We start from the raw sequence: 23,820 nt of genomic DNA on the forward strand, positions 1-23,820 counted from the left end.
GGCTACTGGTGACCTCTATGGGGTATTGGTGACCTCTATGGGGTATTGGTGACCTCTATGGGTTATTGGTGACCTCTATGGGTTATTGGTGACCTCTATGGGCTATTGGTGGCCTATATGGGCTATTGGTGACCTCTATGGGCTATTGGTGACCTCTATGGGGTATTGGTGACCTCTGTGGGCTATCGATGACCTCTATGGGCTATTGGTGACCTATATGGGCTACTGGTGACCTATATGGGCTACTGGTGACCTCTATGGGCTACTGGTGACCTCTATGGGCTACTGGTGACCTACATGGGCTACTGGTGACCTACATGGGGTACTGGTGACCTATATGGGCTATTGGTAACCTCTATGGGGTATTGGTGACCTCTATGGGGTATTGGTGACCTCTCTGGGCTATCGGTGACCTCTCTGGGCTATCGGTCACCTCTCTGGGCTATCGGTGACCTCTCTGGGCTATCGGTGACCTCTCTGGGCTATCGGTGACCTCTCTGGGCTACTGGTGACCTCTCTGGGCTACTGGTGACCTCTATGGAGTATTGGTGACCTCTATGGGCTATTGGTGACCTCTATGGGCTATTGGTGACCTCTATGGGTTATCGGTGACCTCTATGGGCTATTGGTGACCTACATGGGGTATTGGTGGCCTATATGGGCTATCGGTGACCTCTCTGGGCTATCGGTGACCTCTCTGGGCTATCGGTGACCTCTCTGGGCTACTGGTGACCTCTCTGGGCTACTGGTGACCTCTATGGAGTATTGGTGACCTCTATGGGCTATTGGTGACCTCTATGGGCTATTGGTGACCTCTATGGGTTATCGGTGACCTCTATGGGCTATTGGTGACCTACATGGGGTATTGGTGGCCTATATGGGCTATCGGTGACCTCTCTGGGCTATCGGTGACCTCTCTGGGCTATCGGTGACCTCTCTGGGCTATGGGTGACCTCTATGGGCTATGGGTGACCTCTATGGGGTATTGGTGACCTCTATGGGCTATTGGTGACCTCTATGGGCTACTGGTGACCTCTATGGGCTACTGGTGACCTCTATGGGGTATTGGTGACCTCTATGGGGTATTGGTGACCTCTATGGAGTATTGGTGACCTATATGGGCTACTGGTGACCTACATGGGGTACTGGTGACCTACATGGGCTATTGGTGACCTCTATGGGCTATTGGTGACCTCTATGGGCTATTGGTGACCTCTATGGGGTATTGGTGACCTCTATGGGGTATTGGTGACCTATATGGGGTATTGGTGACCTCTCTGGGCTATCGGTGACCTCTCTGGGCTACTGGTGACCTCTCTGGGCTACTGGTGACCTCTATGGGCTACTGGTGACCTCTATGGGGTATTGGTGACCTCTATGGGGTATTGGTGACCTCTATGGGGTATTGGTGACCTATATGGGCTATTGGTGACCTCTATGGGTTATCGGTGACCTCTATGGGCTATTGGTGGCCTATATGGGCTATTGGTGACCTCTATGGGCTATTGGTGACCTCTATGGGTTATCGGTGACCTCTCTGGGCTATCGATGACCTCTATGGGCTATCGGTGACCTCTATGGGCTATTGGTGACCTCTATGGGCTACTGGTGACCTCTATGGGCTACTGGTGACCTCTATGGGCTACTGGTGACCTCTATGGGCTATTGGTGACCTCTATGGGCTATTGGTGACCTCTATGGGCTATTGGTGACCTCTATGGGCTATTGGTGGCCTATATGGGCTATTGGTGACCTCTATGGGCTATTGGTGACCTCTATGGGGTATTGGTGACCTACATGGAGTATTGGTGACCTATATGGGCTACTGGTGACCTACATGGGCTACTGGTGACCTACATGGGCTACTGGTGACCTCTATGGGCTATTGGTGACCTCTCTGGGCTATCGGTGACCTCTCTGGGCTATCGGTGACCTCTCTGGGCTACTGGTGACCTCTCTGGGCTACTGGTGACCTCTATGGAGTATTGGTGACCTCTATGGGCTATTGGTGACCTCTATGGGCTATTGGTGACCTCTATGGGTTATCGGTGACCTCTATGGGCTATTGGTGACCTACATGGGGTATTGGTGGCCTATATGGGGTATTGGTGGCCTATATGGGGTATCGGTGACCTCTCTGGGCTATCGGTGACCTCTCTGGGCTATCGGTGACCTCTCTGGGCTATTGGTGACCTCTATGGGTTATCGGTGACCTCTATGGGCTATTGGTGACCTACATGGGGTATTGGTGGCCTATATGGGCTATTGGTGACCTCTATGGGCTATTGGTGACCTCTATGGGCTATTGGTGACCTCTATGGGTTATCGGTGACCTCTATGGGTTATCGGTGACTTATATGTCACATTGGGAAGGGGTTAGAGTAAATACTTAGAAAAAAAATTGTGCACAGTAAATGGGGACCCTAATTATTTTGATTAGCAAGAGGTCCAGGGTTCACCGCCAACATTTAGGACTCAGTAATAACACTTTGCTTAGACAAGTTCTTACAGCAATTAGGAATGTGCAACCCCCCCCCCCTTTAGTTAGAACAGAGTCCCCTATTAGTGTCTATTCCCACCCCTAACTTTAAGTAGTAATAATGGTACTCCCTCTCTCCGCACTGCTCCCCCAGTAGTTGGAGCAAGCCTCACATCTCCCCAGTAGTCGCAGCAGGGCTTTCTGGCTCCTCCCTATGTTGGTGAATACTTTATTCCAGCATTATATCCACAGCATATGATATCATTTGATGATCAAAAGAGTAGTAGGGGTCCCCAGAGCCCTGTTTTAGTGGCGCAGCAGTCAAGCATTGTCTATGTTGTTAGCAGATAGAAGTGAGTACAGCTGTCCTCTGTCCCTTAATGCCCTGTTCAGATTAGATGAAAGTCAGCCAAACCTGCTTTTTTTTGGTGGGACTAGTCGACCGACTCTCCTGATCATTTACTGTGTCCCATAATTTTATTTGCTTGTGCAGCAGCTGCCTGACGCTGGTCACTAAAGTTATGGGTTTTTTTTCAGTAATAATTTGAATAACTGTATATCTTGTTTTCTTAGGCCCCGGTTCACACTACCTTACATTTTTCTGTCCATTACACTTCAGATGGTTTTCCCAGTAATTTAGTGATTTGGCCTTTAAGGCCACGGCCCCACTATCAGTATTTGGTCAGTATTTTTTCTCAGGAGTGGGAGCCAAAACCAGGAGTGGGTGATAAATGCAGAATTGGTGACTTGTTTCTATTATACCTTTTCTCTGATTGTTCCTCACCTGGTTTTGGCTCCCACTCCTGAGAAAAAATACTGACCGAATACTGATAGTGGGGGCTGTGGCCTAAAGGGGTATTCCCATCTCCAAGTATGTATCGCAGTATGTAGTAACTGTAATAATAATAATAATATTAGCAAATATTAGAAATGTAGTATAGTTCTTCTGATTTGCTATGTCGCTCACCCCATGTGCAGGGCATTGCAGTAGATAAGGTATCCATGGTTACAACTACTCATATAGTGACAGTTAGCTGTTACTGGTCATAACCATGGATATCTAAGCTACTGCAACGCCTGCACATGGGGTAATCAACATGGCAAATCAGACGAACTATACTATATTTCTAATTAGAGATATTTACTGATATTATTATTATTACACTTACTACATATTGGGAATATCCCTTTTAAACCATTTAGAAACAATCTGCATAAAAGATTGAGTAACTTTCTATCCGAGTGAAAGCCTGTATGATACTACATAACTGCCGTCTTCAGAGCTGAAATCCTCCAGCTACGTTTTGTCAGACCTGTAGACCCAAATTTGCACTGCAGAGGGTGAGATCTGTGCAGAACCTGCAGGATTGGTTTGCAAAAAAACACAATGTATCTGCGCCTTGTGAACACGGCCTTACCGTTTCAGCCGGTACATAGTGTTTGCATGCAGATCATTTTTGGGACTGTATGAGACGACCTTCTCGTAATCACCTGGTAAGTGCCAAGAACAAACCCCGGGCTCCGTGCCGGCACCGCGTCCTTCTTCTATGGATATCAGATAATGTTCTGTGTGATCCCAGTTCTTGTTCCCAGTTCGTGACGTCCCGATCCTTTTTATCTCCATTCTCTGAACAAAGCATTTCAGATATTCCACAAAGGGCTTTTATTAAATTCTGTTATTATTTCTATCCTTTTTTTGTTTTACTTTTTACTGTATTTTACTTGAATTTTTGTAATTTCCAAGTTAAAAATTCAAAAAAAATAAATAAATCTGGAAATCTAAATCGAAACGAGGAACTGAGTTTGATCTCACTTACTCATTTCTATTTTCACATTTTATTTTAGGTTTATTTAAATTTTATTTTCCAGATTTTAAAAAAAAAAAAAAAAAAAAAAAACATCTATTCTGTCCTTTAGGCTTTTGTTCACACCAAACTTATACACACCGAAATATTTGGGATCCATCAATAATACACCCACTACAAAGGTCCGTGATCAAAGATAACTCTGATCCCAACCCCTGAGATGCCTCCTTCAAAAGCAAACACGGCATCTAAGCGGTTAGGGGGTCCTCGTGCTAACCTACGCTCCCTATGGCGTGATCCTGAGGTGCCAAGGGATTGCTCCGGTAGTTGGGAGCCTAACAATGGCCCTCAAGTCCGATGGGCAAAGATATGGTAGTGCATTGTATTGTACAAGCGATCCAATGTCTGAAGTAGCGGTCGTTTTTTTTTTTTTGTTTTTTTTTACCTTTTGGTCTAAAAATCATTTTTGCAATTGGGTTTTATTAAAAAATTCTGCATCTTTTGGCTTTTACAGGCTCTTTGTTTGCCTGTTTGATTGAACTTTAATGTTTTCTGTGGCCATAAATCAGCAGAGAGAACAGCTCAGAAAAAAAAAAAAAAAAGAATGAGCGCACTGACAGATTCTCAGTTAACTCATTCTACAGCCAGCAACAGAAAGAAGCTTCTAGAAAGCAAACGTTGCAAAATTTTTAATGAAACCCAATTGCAAAAATGATTTTTAGCCCCAAGTACATGTGCATTTAGGTAACGTAATTTCCTGCTTTATAATGTCTATAAAAAGTTTATGTTGTTTTTCAGGCTGAACTTGGCAAAGAAATCCATGCTTTGTCCAGTGCCGGTAAACCACTGGCCTCCTGGACTGCACAGCACGGCGCTCAGGAATGCCGGGAAGCATGTGGGGGTCATGGTTTTCTTGCCAGTAAGTGACCAGAAAGTGGATTACTGTCATAAGAGTGGACATGATTAGATCTCGGGACGGGTGGTTATTACGCCTCACAGATTATTATCAGTCATAGTTCAGAAAAATTCCAAGATGTAATTAGGGATTACTGGATGCGTCTGTTTCTGACAGGCAGGTGAGGCCGACTTCAGACGGATCGGACACGGGCTTTGTCTGATCCGATTATAAGCTCCAGCTGCAGCGACGGCTCAGATAAACTCCATCTATTTTCAATTCACAAACTTCTACCTGAACTTTGAACATAAAACTTATCTTGGTTGTAGCTCTAAAGAGTAACCGTCACTTTAATTTTTATTTGATAAATTAGTGGCACACCCGAAAATAAGAAAATTTGTAATCTATCTTATCAGAGAAATCTGCTTCTTCAGTCTCAATTCAGGGGTAAAATCTGTATTCAGAGAAGAGAGACTTTCCTATTACTGAGATAGGAGATGACAGTTGGTGCTTTTAGAATTCTATGTAAGGAGGGTGGAGCAAGAGGCCGACACTTCTACATAGAACTATATGAGCACCAACTGACATCTCCTGTCTCAGTAATGGGAAAATGTGCATTCAGTGAAGAGAGACTTTCCTATTACTAAGATGACAGTTGGTGCTTTTAGAATTCTATGTAAGGAGGGAGGAGCTAGAGGCCGACACTTCTACATAGAACTATATGAGCACCAACTGTCATCTCCTGTCTCAGTCATGGGAAAATGTGTATTCAGTGAAGAGAGACTTTCCCATTACTAAGATGACAGTGTGTGATCTTACAATTCTATGGAAGGAGGGAAGAGCTAGAGGCCGACACTTCTACATAGAACTATATGAGCACCAACTGTCATCTCCTGTCTCAGTCATGGGAAAATGTGCATTCAGTGAAGAGAGACTTTCCCATTACTAAGATGACAGTGTGTGATCTTACAATTCTATGTAAGGAGGGAGGAGCTAGAGGCCGACACTTCTACATAGAACTTTATGAGCACCAACTGTCATTTCCTATCTCCGTCATGGGAAAATGTGTATACATTGAAGAGAGACTTTCCCATTACTAAGATGACAGTTGGTGCTTTTAGAATTCTTTGTAAGGATTGAAGAGCTAGAGGCCGACACTTCTACATAGAACTATATGAGCACCAACTGTCATCTCCTGTCTCAGTCATGGGAAAATGTGTATTCAGTGAAGAGAGACTTTCCCATTACTAAGATGACAGTGTGTGATCTTACAATTCTATGGAAGGAGGGAGGAGCTAGAGGCCGACACTTCTACATAGAACTATATGAGCACCAACTGTCATCTCCTGTCTCAGTCATGGGAAAATGTGCATTCAGTGAAGAGAGACTTTCCTATTACTAAGATGACAGTGTGTGATCTTACAATTCTATGGAAGGAGGGAAGAGCTAGAGGCCGACACTTCTACATAGAACTTTATGAGCACCAACTGTCATTTCCTATCTCCGTCACGGGAAAATGTATATACATTGAAGAGAGACTTTCCCATTACTAAGATGACAGTTGGTGCTTTTAGAATTCTTTGTAAGGATTGAAGAGCTAGAGGCCGACACTTCTACATAGAACTATATGAGCACCAACTGTCATCTCCTGTCTCAGTCATGGGAAAATGTGTATACATTGAAGAGAGACTTTCCCATTACTAAGGTGACAGTTGGTGCTTTTAGAATTCTATGTAAGGAGGGAGGAGCTAGAGGTGGACACTTCTACATAGAACTTTATGAGCACCAACTGTCATTTCCTATCTCAGTTATGGGAAAATCTGTGTTCATTGAAGACAGATTTTACTCCTGAATTGATAATTTTTTGAGAATGAACCAACAATTCAGGAGGAGAAAGAAGCAGATTTCTCTGATAAGATATATTACAAAGTTTCTTATTTTCAAGTGTACTATTGATTTATGAAAAAAACAATAAAACAATAATTACTCTTTAATATGATGAAAAATCTGTCCCAATAATTGTCAGTAACATTAAATTGGTTACATGCCAGTAATGAGGATCAGTATCAGATTGGCGGACCTCCACCGACCAGATGGAAACAATGTACTGAGCAGAATACTATCGCTCCGTCACACTGTTTAGCGTCCGCTCCTGGATCATATCCATATGGGACACTTCTGCTATCATTTTATATTTTACTCTATCTGATGCACCTAATATAAAAGTGCTAAAACTTTTTGTTAAAAAAAAAAAAAAATATCCCTTTGTTTTCAGTTCACAGCTTTTATGCAGAATTTTGCGTCTCCATGGTTACAGACTACAAACAAGCTCTCTACGTAGTCAGAGCCTCCTTTTTGACTCCTTTGTTGCCCTGTGGACTCTGTGGGTTGAGAGGCTGTATTGTAAGCCCTTATTCAGACTACATTTGTTTGTCGTCTGTAACCTTTGAGACCATTTGTAATATTATAATTTGTTGGTGTCGATTTGCCGAGGATTTCACCCAAATCTTTTCAAATTTAAATTTGGTAAAAAAAAAAAACCTAGCAAAATCTCATCGCTTTCCTAGCTATGTCATACCCTGGGATATGCTGAGCATGGCCGCCCCGTGTGAGGGTATCCCAAAAGTACAAGCGCTCCCTCTGCTCTTTCTGTATTACTCTATGCACTGTAATAACATACCTGTCACTGGCTGAGACTTTCTTATTTGATACATGCACGGTATATTTTCTGTCTATAAATCGGCCTTAACCGTTTATTTTTCTGTTTGAAGTGAATCGTTTAGGTGACATCCGCAATGACAACGATCCAAACTGCACGTACGAAGGAGATAATAATGTCCTACTTCAACAGACCAGCAACTATCTACTGGGTCTAATCCACGCTATACATGAAGGTCAGTGTCTGTATTACATCCCCGTGCAGCTACAATTCTGTATAAAGGAAGTATGTCAGCCCCCAAATAGTCACATGGGGGACTTAGCCTCTATTAAAATCATCAAAAATTCTAATTAAATCCTCAGCCGCTCATTACACTGGAGTGGCGCATACAACTCTTTTTTTTGTAGCCGCTCTCTACACTGGAGTGGCGCATACAACTCTTTGTTGCAGCCGCTCTCTGCACTGGAGTGACACTCGCAACTGTCTTTGTTGCAGCTGCTCTCTATACAGGAGTGACGCACACAACTGTCTTTGTTGCAGCTACTCTCTACACTGGAGTGACGCACACAACTGTCTTTGTTGCAGCTACTCTCTACACAGGAGTGGCGCACACAACTGTCTTTGTTGCAGCTACTCTCTACACAGGAGTGGCGCACACAACTGTCTTTGTTGCAGCCGCTCAATACACTGGATGGGTGCACAAAACTTTTTTTTTTTTTTCAGCCACAGCTCTGTTGCAGCTGCTGTGAACACTGGAGTGACGCACACAAGTCTTTGTTGCAGCTGCTCACTACACTGGAATGGCGCACACAGCCCTCTCTTTGGTGTGGCCACTCACTATACAGGAGCTGCGTACACAGGCCACTCTCATGAGAGCGCACTAGCAAGCGGCCTGTACAGAAATGAGAAAGGGCTGTGTGCGTTTCACTCTGGATGAGCGAGGCCTGTGTGTGTTCGCTCTCGTATACTCTGATCCACAATAACGCTGACGCAGTTGGCGCATGTGCACAGTCTTCTCTCCAGAAAGCACTCGTCATGGGCAGCTAGCGATGTCAATTTTCTACTTCACGGGCAGAACTAAAGGAATGTGGCTGTGTAGTTAGTTGGGCTGACGGACTCCCTTTAATGGATTTCCCTATAAAAGATTTATAGGGCATAAAATGAATGGTGGGGGTCCAAGAATCCCGCCTATTCTCCTGGCCGCTCTTCTTTCACCCAATCCTTACTCATTCACATCATTCTCACAATCTCTGAAATACTGGAATATCTCCCTGCTCCAGTCGTTCATGTTCTACCAAGATTTAGGAGAGAACCTGCAAGATGGCCTTGTGTGTAACATTGCTACCTGGGGCATTGGTAAGGAGCTGGCTCTGTCACCATCACATCTTACAGCTCCAAACTACAGCTTGTAACCTCTCCTGTAATAACGGAGAGGAAACTAATTTTTATGGGATAGAGAAGACAACATCACGTTATCAGAAGATGTTGTGGACTCCATACCTTACGGTTGGGTTAGTCTCTAATTATTGATTTTATTTATTTTTTAACAGATAACGCCCCATGTGAATCTCCTCTGGGCTCCATACATTTCCTCAATGATTACAAGACAATCATGAAACAGAAGTTTACTGCAAGCTCCGTCAGGGAGTGCCTGGACTCTGCAGGTAATGGGGAGGTGAAAAATTTGGAAAAGGGGATTAAAGCGGGTCAGATGTGTCGATTACTACAAGGTTATTGGAATGTCATATCGCTGGGACAGACCGAGGCAGACACCGCTTTGTATTTTCAAACAACTCTTAAGACTGGAGCTCACGACATTTATTTCTAGGTACAGAGTTCAAGTCCTGAGAGACGTGCAGAAGTATAAAGCAGGACTGATTTGCCTGCCTGTAATAATGTTTTACCTTTATTACAGTAGATCTATTAGGTATGTGAGGGTAGCTTAGCATACAGGGCAGCTAAATTTCATAGTTTAAAGGTTTATATATACAGTCATGGCCAAAAGTGTTGGCACCCTTGAAATTGTTCCAATTATGATTCTCAAGTCCTCAGACAGTTCTCTTCTCCTCTTTCTGTTCTCTATGCTTCATGTGGCACACACAGACACACAATGCAAATATTGAGTCAACTTCTCCCCTTTTTATCTGGTTTCTGGTGTGATTTTCACATTGCCCACACATGTTACTTGCCACAGGGGAGTTTGAACCAGCATCACATGCTTGAAACTAAAGTTGTTAACCCACAATTTTACAAAAGGTGGCAACAATTTTGTTCTACCCATTTTCGAGGTTTTGTGTGAAATTATGTCCAATTATGATTTTTTCTGTTATTTTGTGTTGTTCCAATACGCACAAAGGAAATAAACACATGTATGACAAAACATGTGTAATTGCAATAATTTTCAGGAACAATTTTAAGGGTGCCAACACTTTCGGCCAAGACTGTACTTTGATGTGGTATTTTAGAGGATGAGGTTCTCTAAAAATGACGCCAGACATTCTGCTTTTTCCCACCAATGAGGACGAGATAAGCCAGACTCATTAACTTACAAATTAAGTTGTCCTAACCCTGAAAGATCACTCCAACGTGTCAGCCACTTGGGTATCTTGCCTGTTGTCAAGTGTAATCCACCTCTAGTAGCAGAGATGCAGACTGTTTAAAGGGAGTGGGGCAGGTCTCTTTGTCTTTCTGCTTCTATTCTCCCGTCTTTCAATATAGTTATACTGGCACAACAAAGATGCTAGCTTTCTGTTTGGGACAGACAAGCTATTGGACAACTGCAGGAGCCATTGTGATGGAAAGGAAGTTCCAGCTCCTATAATGTTGGCAGAATGCTGCTGAAAAGTAACCACCCACTACAGACGAGTGTATGAGAAGTTACAGAGCATAAGAGTTGGGACAGTTCCTGGACATACTAGACTTGATACGTGCATCAAAAGTAGTATCGCTTTGTTGGGGGACATGAAGTCAGCAAAATCATGGTTTTCTGCAGGTTATGTGTGAAAAGACCGGCTAACATTAAAATGTATTACTACTTCAATATGACCTCTAACCTTAAATGGGTTGTCTAGGCTGACACACAAGTCTGTAGTCACTCTGTGTCACTGCACATTTGTGAGTCCTCACATTGCGCCCAGTGTACACTGTCAGGATTCTCCAGTGGCGTCGGCGAGACTGAGCAGTCATGTGACTTCAAGTATGCGATATGAATACTTCCGGCCACATTCCGACTAGACATGCGCGGTATTACTCAGCTCACTTGTATTAGGCGAGGTCGTGCACATCTAGTCGGAATGTGGCCATGAGTATGCATATCACAAACTTGCGGTCACACCTCATGTTGGCTCCAAAGGAATCCTGACAGCATGCACTGTGTGTGATGTGAGGACTCACAAGTCTGCAGTCTCTTAGAGTGATTGCACACTCTCATGCCAAACCTGGACAGCTGCTTTTGAAGGGGTGTTCCAACAAGTGACACATTTTTGAAGAAATGAGTTGCTGTCTAATCTCTGACTCTGTGGAAATGTAAGTATTTTAGACACTGCTCAACAATGAAATTCCAACTCCAAGAAGGAAAAGTCTTGGAATTATGGAAATCACAGGATGGATAGACAGGTTACTGATATGAAATGATAAAAAAAATGGAAACATAATTTTCAAAACATTTCTGTTTATTCAGTTTGGAGTATGAGCACCATGTGCAGAAATCCCCGCACTTCCAGCCTTGCCTGCTATCAATGAAGTTATTAATGGTTGTCTGAGGAAGGTTCTCCCACACTGAATGCACTTGGGCAAATCATCAAGATCCGCTGCTGGCAGCTCCTGTACAATGGCCGTCCTATGTCATCCAAGATTTGTTAGATGGAATACAAGTCCGGAATTAAGACTATAGGAGTCCCGGTACCGTACATTATGCCACCGCACACCATAATCCTGGGAGTACGCCAGTGTAGTGTGACGTTCCCCCATAAAGGCCTATTCATTGATCTCACGCCACTGTTCTCAAAGGCTATTGTGGTTCAGAGCAAGACTGCAAAAGAAACTGGAATGGAGGTCTATTCTCTTCAGCAATGAGTCCAGCTTTTGTCTTCGACACAGCAATAGCTGGAGATTGGTCTGGAGACCACATGGGCAACATCATGAAGACACCTTCACATGTGAACATCACAACCATAGTCCCAGGACTATGGTGTAGAGTGGCATAATACACAGTAGCTGGACCTATCTAGTCTTCATTCCAGGTGTACTAACAGCTCAACGTTACATTGATTTGGTGATGGAACTAGTGGTGCGACCATTTCTCCAGAGTGTCCCATGAGCCGTTTTTCAACACGATATCACCAGGCCACATGTTGTTCGTGCTACTATGAGCAACCTGCGTGGCCTAAGCATGCTTCCATGGCCTGCAGCATCTCCAGATTTGTCTCCCACCGATCTCATCTGAAACGTCATCATTAGTCGGCACTTGCACAGGAGCTGCCAGCAGCAGATCTTGATGATTTGCCCAAGTGCATTCAGCGCAGCAGAACTTTCATCAGACTACCATTAATAACCTCATTTGTAGCAGCCAAGGCTGGAAGTGCGGGGATTTCTGCACATGGTGCTTATACTCAATAGTGAATAAATAGATTATTTTGAAAAATATTGGATTTGAGAGTCCTCAGTGGTTGATACCTTTTAATGGCTAACTGAAAAGATGGTAACAGATTGCAAGCTTTCGAGGCTACTCAGGTCTCTTCATCAGGCTAGTATAACCCAATATCTGAAAAGTCACATATTTATACACATTAGGACACAGAAATAATGCAGTAGATGAGACAGGTGACGTAAAGCCGAACAATTACTGTGGGAGAAAGATGAACAGTTCTGGCTGTAAATATTGGATTGGTTCATAGATGAGGACTGTTATGATGACCCCAAAGTTCTGAGGACCACATTCCTTAGTTGATGTAGAATGACATAAATCCATGCGACACATTCATTCCTGCTCTCAAGGTGTCAAAGGTCCCCGTCAGTTTATATTCCCAAACCTTTCTGTCTCTCTGAGATTTGAAGTTACCTTTTAATACCAGTAATTTCATGTCTGTGATGCTGTGATCAGGTAGACTAAAATGCTTGGCTACAGGTAGATCTATTCTTTTTTCTTTTATTGTGTGGCGGTGATGATTCATCCTTGTCTTGTTTTTGCCCTGTCTCCCCTATATACAGACCCCCATCTGGACATTTGGTACATATAATTAAGTACACCACATTAGATGTGATGCAGCTGAGCGTACCTGGGATCTTATAGTCCTGATGTGAATTGGGAATCTTTATCTTGTCTGTGGTCGTTATACATGGACAGGTTTTACATGTTTTCTGGTTGCAGGGAAAGGTACCTGTAGCTGGTGGAGATGACAGGCAGCTTCTGACAATGATGCTTCTTAGATTTGGGGGCTGCCTGAAACACAGAAGTGGGGGGTCTGGAAATATGGATTGTAATAGGGCATCTTTTTGTAGTAGGGGTTGTAGTTTCCGTGCAGGTCTCCTTAGCGCCTCCAGATTTGGATTGTAGGTGACTACTAGAGGCACCCGGTTGCTTTCTTGTTTGGTTTTGTAATGTAGGAGATGATTCCTTGATATTCTGGTGGCTCTTGTAATCTGGTTCTCAATTGTTCTTGGATGGTGGCCCTGATTCAAAAAGGTCTTTCTGAGGCCATCAAGGTGTTTGTCTCTATACCATATGTATGGTGATCGGCCGCACTACGGAGTGTGTTCTTGGCAGCACATGGAGGATTGCTGTATAGGTCCAGCTGCGCTCTCCAGGAGGATTTCCCTAGCAGACTTCTCTAGAATTTGGGTCATGTTCTATGAGAATTCTCTGGGGTTTCTATAAACTCCACACCCTGATCGTCTGCAGAATTAGGGACTCGTCAATATGTCGCCCTCCATCTCCACAGCCGGTGCCTGCAGTTACTTCTCGTGCCTGTCATCTGCTGTTCTGCATAACAAACAGATTTATATAATTAGATTACCCGTATATAGTTACTGTAATTGCAGCATTCTTAGAGACATCTTCATGATCTCATAAGATAATGTCTTCAGAGCCCTCGGCGATTCCATGTTATTTCTCCGAGAAGAAGCTTTTGTGATTTCACATGCAGTTGATTACAATAGCCGACTATGTAATACATGATCATGCTGACTCTTCCAGAGCAAAAGTCTTTTTAAGTATAGGAGCGACCCTCTATGGCGGCCATATGCATTTGATGGGACGTCCCCTTTAATATCAGACAGTAATTCTCTAATGTTTATTCATTTTTGGATTCTCAGGAGTTGCCCTGGATTGCAGGGAAATTAAAAAAATATATATTAAAGGGGCTGTCTAGTCTAAATAATGTATAAGTCAGTTACTGGGTGTTAATTACTTGCTGTTTATTTTCCTCAGTTCTTGCTTTTTTGGATTTTTTTTCACTTTTTATCCATTAGGACAGAGCTGTGATCTCGGTGTTTTATGGTCTTCTCTGGTGCGGTGGATTCTCTAGGCCGCGGGTCAGGGTGAGAAACACAGAGTCAAGGCGAAGGCACAGTTCAAAACTTGCAGCAAACAAATGGTTAAAGAGAGCCTGTCGTCAGGATTACACATGTTAAACCAAAGGTATGGGCATAAAGGTGCTGTTATACTGATGTAATAGATACCTTCAGTGTAGAAGTCTGCAACCTGATTGTTGGTTATTTATCATTAGAAGTTTGGGTGCAGTAAGCTCTTTGTGCATCAGGGTGGGACTGTGGGGAGGGTCTTCCGCTTTGCCACGGTTCCTTTGATGTCCTTATCTTCTTACTGTTATAAATTCTGCACTGGCACCATCTTAACCGTTTGCGCACATTGATTGCTCGCCGGTGACTGCGCATGCACAGATTGAGATCTTGGCTCGTGATTGGTTAGGACAGCGCTGGGGAAAAATCTAAAACCGTAAGAAGATACGATCACCAGAGGCAGTGGAGGGGCCGTGGCAGAGCCAAAGACCCTACCCACAGGCCCGCCCTGATGCACAAAGAGCTTATTGCACCCAAACTTCCAATAATAATTAAAAAACAACCAGGCTGTGCACTTCTATACTGAAGGTACCTATAAAATCAGTATATCAGTGATCCTGATGACAGGTTCTCTTTAATAGCAGAGATGTATGCTATCAGCAGACAGATAGATGGTCACTGACAAAGATGTATGCAATCAGCAATTGAATGGTTAACCACAGGTAGAAGTGATGAACAGGCACACTAGCCACTTGCTTGCAGAAAAGGTTACATACTGTTGCAACAGCTTTGTAGATGAGAAGAGTTAGTTATGCATACAGCAGGCAAATGGTTAACCGCTGATCTTATTCGAGAGTTAAATGCAGATAGATGACAAGCAAGAGTTTGCAGAAGAGATGACTAGCCAGCGGAGAAAAATGGATGATAAAGCAAAACTTAGAAAGTAAACATGATAACTACAAATATTAAACATGATAACTACAAATACATTTTATTTATATATATATATATATATATATATATATATATATTTGTACAATATACATATATAAAGCTACTGAGTATCAGCTTTAAAGCTTTTCTGTCTGCATTATTTCGCATCCTAAACTATTTATATGCACCTGTAGCACTTTCAAACACAAGTCCTGCAATACCTTTTAATGGCCAGTCCATTCCTCCATTACTGAGAAATCAGTGTTGGAATTGATAAGCAAATGAAGCGGATGCGCTATTTATAGATCTGAATCCTATGTCACTCCAGCTCTATTCCCCACCTAATTCCACCTCCTCCTGCTTAACTAACAGCCTCTATGTTTTTTGACTTCAGGCAAAAGAACCATCAGTCAAGCAGGAGGGGACGGTGATGGGTGGGGGAATAGAGCTGGAGTGACAAAGTCTCCAGATCTACCATAGCTCTTCAGCCTCATTTGCATATCAATTCAAACACTGCTTTCTCAGTAACTGAGGAACAGACTGGCCTTGGAAGGGTATTGCTGACTTTATATACACGTGTAACTCTTTCAAATAGTTTGGGGTGTGAAATCCTGCTGTTAGATTCCCCATCAAAGACTTTGGATGATGATCTCAAAGGAGTTTGCAGTGTTACTTGAAAAACCTGGCGTTGATTACAGATAAGGGATGTGGCCATTGGAGAAGAAAGCAGGGCCTGGCGCTGGTGGCGAGACAGGTGAGCTACATTGTTGCTGATAATCTATGGTAGTCTGAGGTACACCCCTTGTATTCTGATTGGTTCAGGCAGCAGATCTCTGCCCCCTGCAGCTCTGCCTCTTCAGATGGCTGATGTCCAATACAGCAAGGGGCCTGAAGACTAGTAAGGGGGATTCCGGAGCGTTGCTTTAATTTATAGAAGCTTGTATGTACCCCATGGTGTTACTGTAAACCCAGGGGATAAACCCGACATGTGTAATTGGTGAGGACCCCTTCTTTTTGGGTTTGATGATAGATTTTACTGCTGGCTTTTATATCTTCATAACTCTTTTAGATTTTAATGAAGAGTAAATGTTCCTGTGCTTTTCTAGTCTATTGTGGCTACCTGTCTTCTAAAAGAGCCCTTACATACCGTGTAGATAACTGTCTGCCAGAATCTTGTGGATGCTCATCTCAGCCGAGCGTTCATGTGTTTTTAATGGAGCGAGAAGAACAAGTTACGGCCTTACACTACTGAACAAAGGGTCACTGCCCATGCGTTTCTTCCCTGATATCCTCTGTCCTGGGAGAGTCAGGAGCCCCCCCCCCCCATATCTATATAATCAATTTTAATCAAATGTGTCTGAGGGCCTTAGTTGAGTTCTGACACAACCCTGTCCTGTAATACTAATAAGACAGGTGTCTGTGAACATGTGCAGTAGAAGCCCTGCCACCTTTCATCTTATGTAGGAGGATGTGCACCCAGTAGTTATACCAGGTGTGCAGAGGTAAGAAGAAGCTTTTCACACTGCTGTCCACCGTGTCTATCTGATCTCGTACTGGAGATATCAGGGGTGCTGAGGTAAGAAGAGGCTGCTCACTCTGCTGTCCACCTTGTCTATCTGATCTCGTACTGGAGATATCAGGGGTGCTGAGGTAAGAAGGGCTGTTCGCACTGCTGTCCACCATGTCTATCTGATCTAATACTGGAGATACTAGGAGTCTTGAGGTAAGAAGAGGCTGCTCACACTGCTATCCTGCCTGTTTATCAGATCTAATATTGAAGATATCAGGAGGCTCACACTGCTGTCCACAATATCTAACTGATAAAATAATGGAGAGGTAAGAGGCTGCTCACACTGCTGTCCACCATGTCTATCTGATCTAATACTGGAGATAGCAGGGGTGCTGAGGTAAGAGGCTGCTCACACTGCTGTCCACCATGTCTATCTGATCTAATATTGGAGATACCAGGGATTCCCAGGTAAGAAGAGGCTGCTCACACTGCTGTCCACCCTGTCTATCTGATCTAATACTGGAGATACCAAGAGTGCTGAGGTAAGAAGAGGCAGCTCACACTGCTGTCCACCATGTCTATCTGATCTAATACTGGAGATAGCAGGGGTGCTGAGGTAAGAAGAGGCAGCTCACACTGCTGTCCACCATGTCTATCTGATCTAATACTGGAGATAGCAGGAGTGCTGAGGTAAGAAGAGGCAGCTCACACTGCTGTCCACCATGTCTATATGATCTAATACTGGAGAGGTAAGAGGCTGCTCACACTGCTGTCCACCATGTCTATCTGATCTAATACTGGAGATAGCAGGGGTGCTGAGGTAAGAAGAGGCCGCTCACACTGCTGTTCACCCTGTCTATCTGATCTGCTAATGGGGATATACCAGGTGTGCTGAGGTAAGAAGAGGCTGCTGACACTGCTGGTCACAGGACCCTCGAAGGTGAGGAGTCCATGAGGTATTACCCCACCTCTTTAACACCTATGAACTTTTCTATGGATATCTCATACATAATCAATGATGTTCTAAAGAGTAGTAATATCCTTGGCCTGAGATGCTTCACACATGCCTGTATCATGGCTCTGCACGCATAGCTTAGTACCAAGTGTTCAGCTGTAGAATGGACATTTTTTTTTATTCTATTGTTTTCCTTTTGGACCTAAATATGCAATGATAATAATGTTATTCAGGATAATTTCGCTTTTAAAACTGAATATATGATAATTCATATACATTTTATGCAGCATTAGATGCAGTCAATATACAGCAAGTAGCTGATACTGTATTTGGACGCCCTATTGTCGTTTGACGATAGCCTCCAGTATTCCCAGCCAGTATGGGACAAGTTACCAGTCACTAATGGAAAACATATTAATATTTCATTTATATTTGGATTTCTCCAGAATAAGATGCTGGATAATAAGTTACAGAGAGACCCCCGTCTTACATAACTTCCATCTCTAGGGAACCATACTGTCGTCTATTACCGTTCCAAGCATTGTTACTGGCTGCTCCCTCCTTCTAACATGATGTCTGCCCAGATTTCCCAATATTTGCCGTCATCACCCCTATGATATAAATAAGAGCCGTCTGCTTTCTACACGAGACCCTTTGATGGTCGCCCATTTGCCGGCCCGGCGCACAGCGGAGGAGACACAGTGATAAACGCTTTCTTGCGGCACTTGGGAAAATTACACAGCACATCACTTTGAGGCAAACAATGGAAGTGAAGTGGAGAACAGCTGTGAGTCATGGGAACCTCGGAGCGTACAGAACGCCAGATGTTCCTTATCTACCGTTCAATGTTTGGGTGTTTTTCTTTCTTTTCCTGGAATTTCATGGTATATGGGCAGCAGTTTGCACTCGCAGTATAGAAGGCTTGGATTTCTCACCTTCTCTTATAGATAAGCAGCTTTGTGATTCTCCGTATTGTTAACAGAGTTTTCTTTTGTGCTATTCAGTTTTTCTTTTTCACCCAAATGTTACTTAAAAAGGTGCACACTAGGGGGCAGTCTATTACATACATTTTTGGCTACATGGATGTCAAATATGTGTTAAAAGGAATCTATCAGCAGGTAATATGCAAGCAGCATAATGTAGGGGCAGAGACCCTGATTCCAGCGATGTATCAACTACTGGGTTGATTGCTGCAATTTTGATAGAATCCCTGTTTTCTCTGTTGTAGATGTAGCAATGCTCAGAATGCTGAGCTCTGTATAACCCCGCCCGCACCTCTGATTGGCCGCTTCCTCTGCCAATCTGTGATGGAGGCGTGGTTAAACAATTAACTGAACTGCATGGCACATGACACCTAGTCCTGCAGTGATAATCTCCTGCTGATAAAACACTGATTGTATTGAAACTACAGGAAGCTGCTGAGCAAGTGACACATTTTTGGAATTGGGCTCTCTGCCCCTACATCATGCTGCTCTCATTACATAGAGGAAAAGCCTTCTGACAATGTGATGGCGATGAGTGTGGACCCACTGTGCCACTGGCCGGGCTTACCCTGGAGGGGCGTGACTAAGTGACTACCTAGTTTTGACTAGAGCCTCTGATGGTGAGGATAGGCTTGGGCCATTAGGGTAGGTACCTGGTGCCACAGCTTCACTCAGTCCAGAGTGGGGAGATTAAATTTGGGGGATCCATAACTCTTTTTTTGGTTTGATCATCGATGGGGGGGGGGGCACAGCAGTCGGACCCCCAGAAACCACACATCTATTACCTACATAGGGGTTCTTTTTTTCTCTTTTGTATGGGGAAAATCACTTTCTTACCAGGATGTCCAGTTCAACATTGGGGGGGCTGTGTGTCGAAGAAGTGTTGTACTTCTTTATAGAACCAGAAACCCCTTTTTAAGTATTAGGCAACGATAACAAACTACAGAAATCTCCACTCGCCTTTTTTGTATTAGGGGTTGGGATATGAGAATATCTCGTTCCCGTATACAGTGTACAGTCATTGAGCGTTTCTTCCTCTTAAGAGTAACCACGTAGCAGCCGGTGACGCTGAGCCCCATCTATCACACTCTGGCAGGTCACAGTCCCTTTTTCTGTTCTGTTTAGTCATCCTTTCTTCTCGAGGATTTTGATGACTGGGTCGTGTCTTTCAAAGAGAGTAATAACACTGCTGCCATGAGCCATAGTGAAAAAATGTGACTTTGTGCAGGAGAAAGTCTTTTCTTTGTATGTCATAGTCCCATATGTCTATATATTGAGGCCCGAGGCCAAGTTATCTTTGCGGTAAGTCTTGTTTTTATGCTTTTAATGGTATTATTATTGGGAGAGGTCATTCTGGGGCCTCTACGGGTCAGCGATCTACATGGGGAGGAGTAGTTTCCAACATATGCTGCTAAATACAAAAGAAGACAAACTGCATAATATGCATTTTTAGTGGTGGTCCACTATATAGGAAAACCAAGTTTTAGGTCCAGCTATTCACATACCACCCCGACAGAGGCCAAAAAGTACAACACATCATATACCTATTTTAAAATGGATGTTTTGAAGAGAAAAAAAAACTATACTGACCCAAGTGATGCAGAGAAAACACTATTTTACCGTCTATTGAGTAAAATGGGCCTTATAGATATGAGCAGTTGGGAGAATGAGGTGACCATTGTTCTGTTCACATTTCTGGTACAGAACATGGATAGTCAAAGCAATTATCCCACTCAACGGAATAGCTAACTAATTTTAATACACTAGGACGGTGGTCTCTAACCTTTGTCTCGCAGCCCACTCATGTGTGGCTCGCAGCCCCCTCATATGTGGCTTGCAGCCTCGTGTTGTATGGCTCGCTGCTGTCTGCCAGCTCGGTCCATTAGTATCCAGTCTAGCGACTATATCTTATTTCAATACCGCAAGGAAAGACAGCTCAGCACTCACTAAGAGTATAAGTTGGAGTAAGAGGAGCCATGAAAAGGCTGGAGCTCCACGGCGGCTGCCTCCTCTTCTTAGCTGGTGACGTCACTTAGTTAGTTGTTCCAGCTCTATTGTCTCTCCCGACCACTAACCTCTTCCTTTTTCTCGTTACTCCATGGCTCCCTAATAATCTCCTCCATATATTACTCATTTGTCGCATCCTTATGTGTTACAAGATGAGCTCTCTGTATACGCGGCAGGTGCCGGTTGTTTTACACAGTCGGCACCCGGAAGCAGCTGTTGGGACAAGAGAGGACTCAAATATTGAATGACTGGCAGAAAATATATGGCGCCAGATTTTACAATGTACTGCTTAATTTGGAGCCATTTCCAGTTGCTTCCTATTTTTTCTCGATTCTATGGCTTCTGCATTTTCTTTGCACAGAATGTGGCCCACAACAATCTTAGCTGAATGTGGCTCTCAAAGCAAGGAAGGCTTCGGGAGCCACTGCACTAATGGCCCCCATACACATTAACCTAATGTCAGCTGAACCCGCTGAAATCAATGGGGCCGCCAACGGTCTACTGTATATGGAGATGCCGACCGACTGATGTTAGGGAGAGCTATCGATTGGACATGTCCGATTTCGCACTGCCGATCACATCGTTCTCTAGCTGAGCAGTAGGACATCTGCAGGATCTATAGCTGAGCAGTAGGACATCTGCAGGATCTATAGCTGAGCAGTAGGACATCTGCAGGATCTATAGCTGAGCAGTAGGACATCTGCAGGATCTATAGCTGAGCAGTAGGACATCTGCAGGATCTATAGCTGAGCAGTAGGACATCTGCAGGATCTATAGCTGAGCAGTAGGACATCTGCAGGATCTATAGCTGAGCAGCAGTAGGACATCTGCAGGATCTATAGCTGAGCAGCAGTAGGACATCTGCAGGATCTATAGCTGAGCAGCAGTAGGACATCTGCAGGATCTATAGCTGAGCAGTAGGACATCTGCAGGATCTATAGCTGAGCAGTAGGACATCTGCAGGATCTATAGCTGAGCAGCAGTAGGACATCTGCAGCATCTATAGCTGAGCAGCAGTAGGACATCTGCAGGATCTATAGCTGAGCAGCAGTAGGACATCTGCAGGATCTATAGCTGAGCAGTAGGACATCTGCAGGATCTATAGCTGAGCAGTAGGACATCTGCAGGATCTATAGCTGAGCAGTAGGACATCTGCAGGATCTATAGCTGAGCAGTAGGACATCTGCAGGATCTATAGCTGAGCAGTAGGACATCTGCAGGATCTATAGCTGAGCAGTAGGACATCTGCAGGATCTATAGCTGAGCAGTAGGACATCTGCAGGATCTATAGCTGAGCAGTAGGACATCTGCAGGATCTATAGCTGAGCAGTAGGACATCTGCAGGATCTATAGCTGAGCAGTAGGACATCTGCAGGATCTATAGCTGAGCAGTAGGACATCTGCAGGATCTATAGCTGAGCAGTAGGACATCTGCAGGATCTATAGCTGAGCAGTAGGACATCTGCAGGATCTATAGCTGAGCGGTAGGACATCTGCAGGATCTATAGCTGAGCGGTAGGACATCTGCAGGATCTATAGCTGAGCGGTAGGACATCTGCAGGATCTATAGCTGAGCGGTAGGACATCTGCAGGATCTATGGCTGAGCAGTAGGACATCTGCAGGATCTATAGCTGAGCAGTAGGACATCTGCAGGATCTATAGCTGAGCAGTAGGACATCTGCAGGATCTATGGCTGAGCAGTAGGACATCGGCAGGATCTATGGCTGAGCAGTAGGACATCTGCAGGATCTATAGCTGAGCAGTAGGACATCTGCAGGATCTATAGCTGAGCAGTAGGACATCTGCAGGATCTATAGCTGAGCAGTAGGACATCTGCAGGATCTATAGCTGAGCAGTAGGACATCTGCAGGATCTATAGCTGAGCAGTAGGACATCTGCAGGATCTATAGCTGAGCAGTAGGACATCTGCAGGATCTATAGCTGAGCAGTAGGACATCTGCAGGATCTATAGCTGAGCAGTAGGACATCTGCAGGATCTATGGCCAACTGTCCAGATATATCAGGAGAAATTATTTTATATGTCCTTTAAAGGAATTTTATATTGGAAAGTATTGAAAATAGTTTTTCCTGGTCTTGCACTATATTGATGATTTGGCATCTGACACTTAGGACCCCCACCAATCGGCTGTTTTCAGCTCCGACGGCGGTCAAATGGAAACGGTGTATAAAGCCAAAATGGCACTGTTCCATACACCGCATAGTGGCCTTTCCAGGTACTGCACATCAGCTCCCATTCACTTCAATAGTGGCTAAGCTTCAGTACTTGAGAATGACCACTACACCGTGTACAGAGCTGGGCTGTTCCAGGCGCCATACACTGTGCATCTGACTGCTGATCGGTGGGAGATGCTGGGAGTTGGAACCCCATTTTATTTTGATGAGGACGCAGTCAGACAGACATATAAATCGGACTTACATGAAGCGGTCACGCTCTGGTCTGGAGAGCCGCTGGCCAGTCCGATCTCAGTCCGATTGATACGTCCGTCTGAATGCACCCTAAGGAAAGGTCATCAATATACTGTAGTATGCTTTCTCTTTAAGAAAATTAAACAAAAGAAAAAACATATATATGAAAGTAACTACACCTATCTCTAAAAGACAAGCCAAAAATGTGTGGAAGAACCCTGCTTCTTTGCCAGATTTCCAAGAATGGCTCAAGAGCTCCCCCTTATTCATCTCAACATGTAGTCTGGGTTTGGTATCACTTTAATTATTCACCATCTTTGATCTCACTTGATAGATAATATGATAAATAGATAATCTGCAAATCACTTTATTTATAAATTATATTGTCTTATCCCAAAGCATTGACTACTAGGTGTCTCGGAGCTCGGACACCGGCTCTGCCACAGCCCAGAAATGCAAAAAGAAAGGAGCGCAGTCCAGCTCAACGAACAGGTTCTTCTTTATTCGGATGAAATTCCTGCAGAGGACATCTGGTAAGATGATAGTGAATGGATTGGCGCTAACCTAGCGCTGGCATCTACGCGTTTCAGGTGTCGCAGCCCCCTTAATCATGATTCTGAACCTGTTCGTTGACCTGGACTCCTTTCCTT

The 23,820-nt window shown here is 44.0% G+C and overlaps 1 protein-coding gene across 5 annotated transcripts in view; it reads left to right on the top strand.

Moving 5' to 3' along the window:
* Window positions 1-23,820, top strand: part of ACOX3 (acyl-CoA oxidase 3, pristanoyl) — a 91,732-nt gene that overhangs the window by 43,322 nt on the left and 24,590 nt on the right. For all 5 annotated transcript variants that reach the window (XM_073647722.1, XM_073647740.1, XM_073647749.1 and 2 more), the window contains 3 exons: window positions 5,083-5,203; window positions 7,951-8,073; window positions 9,389-9,502. In XM_073647722.1, the coding sequence (XP_073503823.1) occupies window positions 5,083-5,203; window positions 7,951-8,073; window positions 9,389-9,502 (358 nt within the window). The remainder of the gene's footprint in view (window positions 1-5,082; window positions 5,204-7,950; window positions 8,074-9,388; window positions 9,503-23,820) is intronic.

Source organism: Phyllobates terribilis, unplaced genomic scaffold (assembly GCF_046119375.1).
Source record: "Phyllobates terribilis strain yellow unplaced genomic scaffold, ASM4611937v1 Scaffold_1__5_contigs__length_1240528914, whole genome shotgun sequence".
NCBI lineage: Eukaryota > Metazoa > Chordata > Amphibia > Anura > Dendrobatidae > Phyllobates > Phyllobates terribilis.